Source organism: Sinocyclocheilus anshuiensis, unplaced genomic scaffold (assembly GCF_001515605.1).
Source record: "Sinocyclocheilus anshuiensis isolate Anshui unplaced genomic scaffold, SAMN03320099.WGS_v1.1 scaffold609, whole genome shotgun sequence".
NCBI classification, from domain to species: domain Eukaryota; kingdom Metazoa; phylum Chordata; class Actinopteri; order Cypriniformes; family Cyprinidae; genus Sinocyclocheilus; species Sinocyclocheilus anshuiensis.
Window position 1 is genome coordinate 901,373 of NW_015541011.1, and position 10,593 is coordinate 911,965.

Here is a 10,593-nt window from a genome sequence, read left to right on the forward strand (position 1 = left end):
TTGTTCAGGGGGGATTGAAATGAAACTTAAAAAAAAAAAGATCATTAATACCTTCATACTTGAAAATTATGATTAAAAACCATGCAAAGTAAAAGAGAATGCCACCCATACTACATTGAATATGGGTTAATTTGACAATAAACAAAAAAGAAAATAATTTATTTCTTAATATTATATTATTAATACATTTAAATGTTTATTATAGAAAACTACAGTGTAAAATCTGTGTCTTGAAGAAAATAAACAACTGAAAAGCATGATCACATATCTGACTTTTGCACATTTATCATATTTCCAGTATTAAATCTTTTTGGCTCGGTTTTGCTGACATTCTTCCCTCTCTGCTCTCTTTTTTCCATATCTGCACATAGATGCAATCGAGAGGTCGGCCAAGAGCTTTTCCCCCGAAAGAGTCTTCAATTACACCTCTCTGCACCTCAGTAAAGAGGATAACATGCTGTACGTTGGCGCTCGAGAGACTCTCTTCGCACTCAATATCACCGATATCAGCAGAACACAGCTGCAGCGTAATGTGAGTATGTCTGTGTGTTTTATTTTGGAGGATGTATAAGCATGTGCATTAGTCTGTAATATGGGCATTAGTAAACGAGAGTGGACTATCAGTAATGTTGGGTATAGACATCACTTAAGCACAACCATACGTTTTGTACACATAAGAGTGAATACAGGTAAAGTGGGTCAATTTGTTGTTTTTTTCTGACAATTTGTCATTGGTAAAAAAAAAATACGATCCAAATGGCTAAAATTTATATGGAGCTTGAGTTCAATAACTCACCGATGCAGTTCACTGCAGTGAATGAATAATGAATAATGAGTTAAATTTCATTTATTCATCACACAAAACAATTTTATGATTCCAGAATACTTGAAATATTGTGCAAAGGTCAGTAAGGACCAACTTTATAATACTTTTATTGGTCTTTTGTGTCCTTTTTGAAGCTTTAGTTTCCATTCATTGCAAGTGTCCTACTTTACCAGTTGTCCCACTTCCCCCTATTGTATTTTTGCAGGGTATTACTCCATTTTACTTTTCAACAAATTAACTTTTTAAGTCAAAAATAGATTTTCACAGTTCACTGCAAGTATTCTGCGTTGCTTGATTCATTCTGAACATTATAGAAAGGCGAGACTGCAATATGTTACAGCCAACTCACACTGTAGGCCTACTCATGTCCGTGTTTATGCATCGTCTTACTTTAAATGCACACTTTAATGTAACCGCAGCTTGCAATTTTCACTTTTTCAGTTAACATGGAGCACACCACAGAGAAAGAGAGAGGAGTGCAGTTTCAAAGGGAAAGATTTACAGGTGAGTGAATGAGATATTCATCAAAGTGTATATTTGTATCTGTATATCTGTATATTTCAGCATGAAGTTCCATGTCGATTCATATAACTCCAGTAAGAAGTGGGTCTCTAAAATAGATATTTGCAATATGACTGAGCTAAATTTGAATCCGAGAAACTGCCTGTCGCACTACTTTTAGTTCGTAGGAACAATTATTGCCTTGACACGTCCACACTGTAATTTCCCTGAAAGCTTGACACTGCATAAAGGCTGTTATTAGATTAATAATCCACATGCCTAATTTGCTGCCAGCTTGATTTGTCTTGGGAGCCAGGTTTGGATGGATGTTGGGACCCTGATGAAGACACAGTAATAACTGCTGTTTCTTGATACCGATGACACACAGCTGCCAGAAACCTCTCCCAGACTATTACAGAGGATTTAGATCAAACCTAGTGATGTGAAAACAAGTTCTGAGGCCCAGCCAGCCAACACTTGTGCACACAACCTGGTGCTTGCTTTGAACATTTGCCTTTATTTAACATTCAACTCTTTATGTGTATTAGTTTTGTAACTTTGAAAATTAATTAGCACGATTATCATATGTTCAGCGAAAAAAGAAAAATCTGTCATCATTTACTTATTACATTTCATTTACTTATGTTGTTCCAAACCTGTTTGACTGTGTTTCTCCTCTGGAATACAAAAGAAGATATTTTGAAGAGCGTTGGGAAACAAATAACACTGGAACCTATTGACTTCTATTGTATGAATGGACAAAAAAAAAAAATACTGAGAATATTCTAAAAATATCTTCTTTTATTTACCACAAAAGAACAAAGGTCATATAGGTTTGGAACAACATGAAGGTGAGTAAATGATGACAAAATGTTCATTTTTGAACTATCCCTTTAAGTCAGAAATTGTTCATATATGTGTAAATTTTATCATTTTGATTCAATCACACTTTATCCGCAAATCATTTGATTTGAACTAAAAATTCTGTCGTTATCTGTCCTCCCTCGAGTTGCTCCAAACTTTATTTTTAAAATAAAGAATATATTTTAAAAAGTCAGTTGTTTTAGCAGTTAGTTTATTTCCATTCTGTTTTTTAAAGACTGATCGGAAATCATGTTATTAATTGTGATTATTTCATTATATTAAGAGCCATAGTTTTTAACAGTAAAAGCAAATCTGCAGATAATTTTGTGGGGAAAAGTATGTTAATATTTCCCTCCTTACGTTACACCCCACAAACTTTAAAGAAAAGTTTGTATTTGTGTTATATCTTGTGTTGTATTTTTTGGGGTTGTATTTTATTATAATGTAATCCTTACTATTTGTCACAAACAGTACAGATAAGTCTTTATATATTCATGAAGATACATAGCTGACTTTTCATTATAGGAACAGGGTCAAATGCAAGGGGACTATGATATTATGGGGTTCTTGGTATCAAAAATGTTAGGACTCCAAATGAGCTAATGAGTGCATCAAGGCCCTGCACTTTAGTAACTGTCACATCCATGTCTTAAGGCTTAAATTGTTATCTGTGTCTCCCTCTCTTATGCATTTCCTTTTTCCTCTTTCTGACTCCAGACTGACTGCTTCAATTACATCAAGATTTTACTGCGTGTGAACAGCACTCACCTGTACGTGTGTGGAACGTATGCTTTCAGCCCTATCTGTGCATACATCGTAAGTACTGTGTTTCATTTTGTTCTATTCTGCAGGATTTCACCACCTCCCTCCATGCTTTTAACAGGCTGCAGGGGAGGAATTAATTATCCATGTAATTTACTCAGTCAATCAAAATGTCCTCAGAAATACACTCTTCCGCTCTCTCCCTAAGGGTAGATGCTGCTCGGATGAGAAATTATTATGGCCCCGCACTTTACTTAGACCCTTCACTCTAGAGACTACGCCTGGATCGGTGTGTGCATTCGAGGGGTCAACACTGACCACTAAAATTGAAGCTTTAGGATAGTGTACTTCGCCTACACGAGTTGATTCTATGACAGCTGTGCCCTGAAATGGTTTGCAGATGTATAGTTTACCTTTATGCCCCTATAAAGACACAAACAAAAAAATAACCAGAGTGCATACAGCTGCATCTCCTTCCAAACATCCTTTTTATCAGTATCCTTGGCCAACACAGAGTCGATAGTACACACATCATCCCTTCACTTTGAGTGCGTTCACCCTGTTCTTACTATCTCTCCAGACTTATCGCAATAACATGACGTTCTGTTCAGCAAAATAAGGTCCTTGTTTAGAGCTACACAGGCAGTAAGCCATCAGGACAGTCGATACAAGAGACAGTGCTTGCTGTCATTACAAGAATGTGTCTTTTTTTCCTCTAGAACACATCTGATTTTTCCCTGGTGCGCAATGAAATGGAAGAAATAGTCACCGAAGATGGTCGTAGCCGGTGTCCTTTCAACCCTGAATACAAGTCTACGGCCATCATGGCCGGTACATGTCACAAAAATTGGTGTAATGTATTGTATGTGTGCAACACTCTTTTCTGACTTGCTTTATTAATATCTGTTGGTTTGAAATTATGGTTTTACAGATGGAGAACTGTATGCCGGCACAGTCAGTAACTTCCAAGGGAATGAACCCATCATTTACAAAAGCCTTGGCCAGGGGACAGCCTTAAAGACTGAAAACTCACTGAACTGGCTTCAAGGTAAAAGCCACATCCACTACCATCCTGCTCTTAATAAGACAGATTCACTGACAATTGCAGCACTTTTGTGCACTGTATTTGAGCGCAAAAGCTTGCACATTAATCACCTGCCGCAATTCAGTTTGACCAGGTGCTAACGTCTTTTAGGAAGTTTTCATGACCATTGTCCCTTACTGTATATTCACAGTAAAACTGCTTAGGAACAATATTTATTGTGAAAAGTGACATACAATACATTTGATTGAATGGAATATCTTCTCAGCTCTATATATCTAATGTTACTCTACCAGTGTGTAGAAAAAAGGTACACAGTTAACTCAATACAAACTAAAATAGCCATAAATGTTTAGATAATGAAGCAACCATACCTTCATTTTATATTAATTCAGTTCATTGTAAACTGCACCTCACAAAATAAAAAAATTTATTTTTGCCAGGTACAATTAACGTTGCACTATTATTTGCACATGTAAAGCTATGGAAATGGATTATTGAGTCAATGATGTGAATTTTGTTGTATTATTTATATACTATTATGTTTTTGTTTTTTTTAGTTTTCATTTTTATTTTGTTTTAGGAAACTTTGTGTTCTTTTGTCATTTTTGTTTTGTCATTTTTATATTTCATTATTGCTTTAATTAATTAATTCTTTATTTATGTTTTACTTTTAATAATATTACTTCAACTTGCCAAGGCAACACTTCTAACTTTTACGGGTTTTTTTTGTTTTGAAGTTGAAGTTTTTATCTAATATTTGTATTTTATTTTATTTATTAAGTTTTATTTCAATTACCAAAACTGATTTAAAGAGGATTAAAACATTAGAAGATTAAAAAAAAAAAAAAAAGTCATACAGGTTTGTAACGACATGATGGGGAGTAAATGACCACAATTGAAATTTTTGTTGAACTATCCCTTTAAGTAATTCAGGTGCTACAATAGTGCAAACAGCATGGAAGTAAATGGCTCTATCAGCGGGCACAGTTCCCTCCATTCTGTTCTCTTTAGGGACTCAACTCCCCTGAACTTACCACTGAGAGGCAATTTTGGCAAATCAGAGAAGTATTCATGTAAAGCAAGACTACAGAGAACAAAACAAATCAATTTAGTGTCAGTTTACACCCTTCTCACTTTACTAAAGAGTACTAGAGAGTACTATTTACTAAAGAGTAATAGCTTAATATTTTTCCATAAGAGGCAAAGTTGATGAAAGACACATGCAAAATCAATACTAAGCACATTGATAGTGTAACAAAAGATTTCTCTCAGTAATTACAACTAAACGGGTTTCAGGTGGACCAGTGGCTATATTTGAAACACAAAGTCCACATTACTTACAAACACTGCTGTCTCTGTGCACGTTCCATGGCATGGATTGACACTTGTTTTTATTTCTCCCTCAGACCCTGCTTTTGTGGGCTCAGCCTACATTCAGGAGAGTTTGCCCAAAGGCAACGTAGTCGGCGATGATGATAAGATTTACTTCTTCTTCAGTGAAGCGGGAAAGGAGTTCGATTTCTTTGACAACACCATTGTGTCACGCATCGCTCGCGTGTGTAAGGTGAGGGACAGTTTGGCATAAACACATTGTTGAAGGTGGTTAGATTAGGGCTATTCCCCCCACATACATGTACAGACAGAGCATTTATACACACCTCCCCCTCCCCCAATGAAGTGCAAAGGAATACATGCCAGTATGTTTGTGCATGTTAACAATGATGCACAAGTGTGTGCATGTGCTAACATGGACTACATGATGGTTTTTATCTGTCACACCGAGGTGACAGAGGTGTGCTACCTTTCAGAGAGTTTAGAAGGTTTGTGTTTCAAACTGCATTCTTCAATGCAGAACGCTCCCTTTTTATGGTCCACCTCGAATTCTTATCACTGCTCAGCAAATATTAGCATTCATCCGTTGAGTTGAGGAGCAGCTGAAAATGCACATTACATACAAAACACACACATTCCTCACAGTTCCTCCAAAGAGGAATACTCCCTGGACTGCACTTTATTGGATCTGCAGGAAAACAATAAATGGCCAACGGCATCATATGTACAAAGTCCCAAACTCTTCACAAGTGAATAAACAGGGAAAGGAGCTAAGAAATAATTAATTTAATATATTATATAACATTTAGTCCAACAGCACTGGGACTTTTCACTGTTTGAATTGTTCTGCTTGTCTGCGTTTGTTTCTTTTAGACAGACTGAATAGTGATCGTGGACTGTCTTTATGAGGGAGTCATTAAATCATTCAGTCAAACAATTCGTTCACAACACTGATTCATTCAGGAACAAAGCAAGTGAATTTATTTTTGAGTGAGTCATTAAATTGTTGACTCAAGTTTGTTCAAACCACTGATTTATTCAGTGATTCTCTTTATGAGTGAGACATTGAATCATTGACTCAACCGATTTTTTTAAACTACTGAGTCATTCAGTAACAAAACAAGTGCCTCTCTTATGAGTAAGTCATTGAATCATTGCCTCAACCAATTTGTTCAAACAAAACAAACACCGGTGAGTGACTCATTGAATTATTCACTCAAACAATTAGTTCTAAGCACACTGACAGTTAATTCAGCTGTGGACTTGTTTGGAACTACTTTCATTTAGCAGAACAGAAAAGGCAAAGTAACTGTCAAATGTATGTTTCCATATATTAACTACTGGATAATTGAAAAGTACAAAACTGTTGGTCTAAATATCAGTATCGCTGTGCTGGTATTCATAACAGAATCTCTCTTGCTAATGTGATATTGCTTAAACTATTTATATGTTGCATGCAAAATAATCTATTTAGTCAAAATACACAAATAATTTCAAATGGCTGTCGGTGGAGAAAAATGCTTTTGAGGTACAGAAATCAAGCGTAGCATTAGTTCTGGGAGGTCACGTGAGTCAAGCTTGCATCAGCTGACTCTCAGCTGATCCACGTCTACCTATAGGAATATGACGCCTATCATAATTCCCTTTATAAGGTCCTTTCAGTCATTATTCAGCAGCTATCGCTTTGCTCAGGAGCTAATCACCCACCTCCATCCCCAACTCCTCCTCTCGTCCAGTCCATTCCTATATAAGGTCTATTCAGTATTGTTCAGCAGCTTTATCGCTTGCTCAGGAGCAACTTACCCTCCTCCATCCCCAACTCCTCCTTTCGTCACAGTCAGGACTTGGCTTTATAAATCCTCGTTGAATCAGACTCTTTTTATCTTTAATAATGCTGTTACATTAAAATGTCATTAAGAACATTAATGATATCTGCATTTGTTATTGTGGTTATTGCTGCTCTACCTGCTCATTCATGACAGGCTGCATGGATGAGCAGGGAGCTTTTACCCAGAACAGAACCATACCGCCAACCCAAACTGTTTGCAAAGTGTCGATCAATTTGATGATAGCGGTCCTGACAGAAGTGTAGTTATGGCATCTACAAGCAGGGGTTAATGGTGCTATGCTAACTTTGACCCCTTGGTATTTTCAATAAGTGATGACAGTGATGAATAGAAATATTCTGCGATTGCCATGTACAGTAGCTCATTCAAACAGGCTTTTTAAACCAGCTTCACTAAGGATAATTAACTAATGGTTTCCGTTTTCACACCAGCTAATTCACCAAGTGGCAGCCGATAGAAGGTTCATGCTCTCCTGTCTCCCTGCCTTGTAATATGGATGATCACACAGGCTTCATGAAATGCCTCCTGACAGTTAAATGGTTGCCATGCAGGGGAATGTGGCCTGCTTATTTACATCCAGTACCTTAAACCTTATCCCAGGTTCCTTTTTTAGCATGCCCTATATTCCTCCTGCCAGAACCACTGGAGCCCAGCCATGAGGAAGGGAATGAAATGATTATGTTTATAAGCTGCATTTTCTTGGTATTGTACCTTATCTCCTGTCATATAGTAAACAAATGTAATGACTCCTGCAAAGCCCATTAGTAGATTTAATTGTCATGCATTCTGTGATGTGACACGCAGCAAAGCCACACTTATAGGCCGATGTGCGAGTCCTTTCCTGTCACATCTTTGACTTTTCTGAAATTTAATTTCCTTTGCTTATGCTCTTCGTCTCAAAGCAGGGCATCTGTGCACAAACAGTGATCTGAATCTTAAGAAAGTCTCTGCGTTGCCAGTTGGGTTAAAGCACTGACCTTGTCTGTTCTGAACGGTGCATGAGCGGAGTGAAACATCTGCAAGATTAATTTGCCTTCTCGTCTTGCTTTTGAAGTCTGAGAATGATTTCAATTCCACTGCACTCTTTATATTTTGGTTTATTCTCTTTTTGACTCCTAACTTACCTCCAATTACGTGTCACTATAATTTGGATATTGGTGCACTTTTGCACTGATGACCATGTCAAATTCCAGTGGAAACTGTGATGCATGTCATACTATCCGCATATGTACTGAAACAGTTCCTTATTGTTTTAAGATTCTTTCTGAATAGCGCCTGGGGTTTGCATTTGAAAGCGTACCCTATCATTTACACTCAGAATGACAATGAGACAATGAGCAGCAGAAGCTGTAATCCTTTGATTTCAAATTTAAAATGAATGGCATATGTGGAAACTGCTGCGTATATGGCAACTCAGTTCCTTCTGAGCAAAGTTTTTAAATGTGCGTGCACACACACACACACACACACACACACACACACACACACACACACACACACACATATATATATATATATGTAATTTTATATAAATGTATATACATTTTTATCTGTATGTTTACATCATGTAGAAATAATCATAAATGAAAATAATTTAAAATAATTACATTTTTGATACTGCATAATTTTGATGGTTCAAGTACTTATAGTATAGATTATAGTGTAAAGGGTAAAGGCCCTTTCACACATACTATGATAATAACGTTTAAAAAATCATTCTAATTGATGAGAATAGGGATATTCACACCTATACATAAGTATAACGATAACAACAAAGAGGAGAATTAATCTTTTTTTTTTTTCTAGCTGATGAACTATAAAACCATGGACCGCTAATCAGAAACCATTCAACTCGAGCTCGAGCATTTAAAACCGCAGACGTCAAAACTGTGCATGCTCAAACTTAGAATAAACAGAACATTACCATGCATTGGTGTCGGTGCTAATAGTTATCTTTATAGTCATCGTTCTTGGTATGAACTGCCCTTAACTCAGCCTTCAGCTGTTCACAGTGCTAAACTCTCTGCTGTTCAATGATGGGTGGGAGTTTCCTTTAAAAGATTTTATTGGAATGTGTTGTTGCCGTCCTGCTGGTAGGGGAAGGCGTTGTCCTGCGTGCTGGATTACAATAATATTATAATTAGAGGAAAGCTCATTTTCTTTGGAGAGCAGCTGAGATTAATGAATAAATATAGTGCTTGTGGGACCTCTGCTTTAGGTACCTCTGGCTGTCGTTCAGGCCATTTGTACTTCACATTTGTCTCTTTCTCTGCTCTCTGCCCAAATGTCTCTTTCTGTTCTTGTATTTGATTTTATCACTCTGTCCATTTGTTTGTTCAGCTGTTCGGTATGAAGTTCTGCTTAAGCGAGGGTTGACACTAATATAAAGCTGCCCTGAAAAACAAAAATATTTAGTTGATTCATGGTGTGGCTTTCTTCTTTACCTGTGTCATAAGATTTATTATCCAACCTCTCTTCATTTTTGTCTTTTCTCTTTAGATAATTTTGGCTCGTTGTTTTCAAACCAATATTTGGTTTATTTTTTAGGGTACTTTTTGTATAATACATGAAATGGAAGCATTCAAGTCAAGTCAGTAATAGATTAAGCAGTTGTCTTTGATAATCCAAGAATTAGTTACATAATTTGCTTTTTTCATCTGTTGATGTCATTTCATTAATGAAAATAAACTGAGGTACAGCTGGTGAAAGATTTGTGGTCAGTTGCATGCATATTCTGTCAGTTATTATGCTAAAATTATTAGTTTGCTTTTGTAGTGCCTTAGTTCACAAAAAATGAACATTCAATTTGTATTACCATACTGAACTGCAAAGAGAAACCTGCCTTTATATATATGTTAATATAAACAGAAGATTTAGACTTCAGATCAACAGTTTCTCCTTTTGTCTTTTCTTATTTATGTTACATATGTTAAAGGGGTCATATGATGCGATTTCAATTTTTCCTTTCTCTTTGGAGTGTTACAAGCTCTTGGTGCATAAAGAAGATCTGTAAAGTTGCAAAGACTAAAGTCTCAAATCCAAAGAGATATTCTTTATAAAAGTTAAGAGTCAACCACGCCTACCTAAAACGGCTCATTCTAACACGCCCCCACATGTCTACATCACGATGTGGGAAGATTTGCATAATGCCGCCCAAATGTTCACGCAAAGAAAGAAGGCGTAACTTTTATTCTCGCTGTTGCCGCCGCCGCCATGTTGTGGAGACGCTGTGCGTTTCGTTGTGAAAGCAAAACTACTTTGTTTGGCCTTCCAAAAGAGGACACAACTAGAAATCAGTGGTTAAGTTGTATTTACAACACTGTTCCAGAACAGTTCACCCCAAATATTCAGATGTGTGCAGCACATATGACGAGGACTGTTTCCTGAACCAGTAGCTTACAATGCTTTTGTGCACA

At 36.7% G+C, this 10,593-nt stretch overlaps 1 protein-coding gene across 1 annotated transcript in view; it reads left to right on the top strand.

The window, feature by feature from the left end:
* The window catches only part of LOC107690368 (semaphorin-4B-like), a 69,140-nt gene that overhangs the window by 49,861 nt on the left and 8,686 nt on the right, over positions 1 to 10,593 (top strand). Inside the window, exons 5-8 of the mRNA XM_016488677.1 lie at positions 2,909 to 3,007; positions 3,673 to 3,784; positions 3,885 to 4,001; positions 5,405 to 5,562. Of these exons, the coding sequence (XP_016344163.1) occupies positions 2,909 to 3,007; positions 3,673 to 3,784; positions 3,885 to 4,001; positions 5,405 to 5,562 (486 nt within the window). The remainder of the gene's footprint in view (positions 1 to 2,908; positions 3,008 to 3,672; positions 3,785 to 3,884; positions 4,002 to 5,404; positions 5,563 to 10,593) is intronic.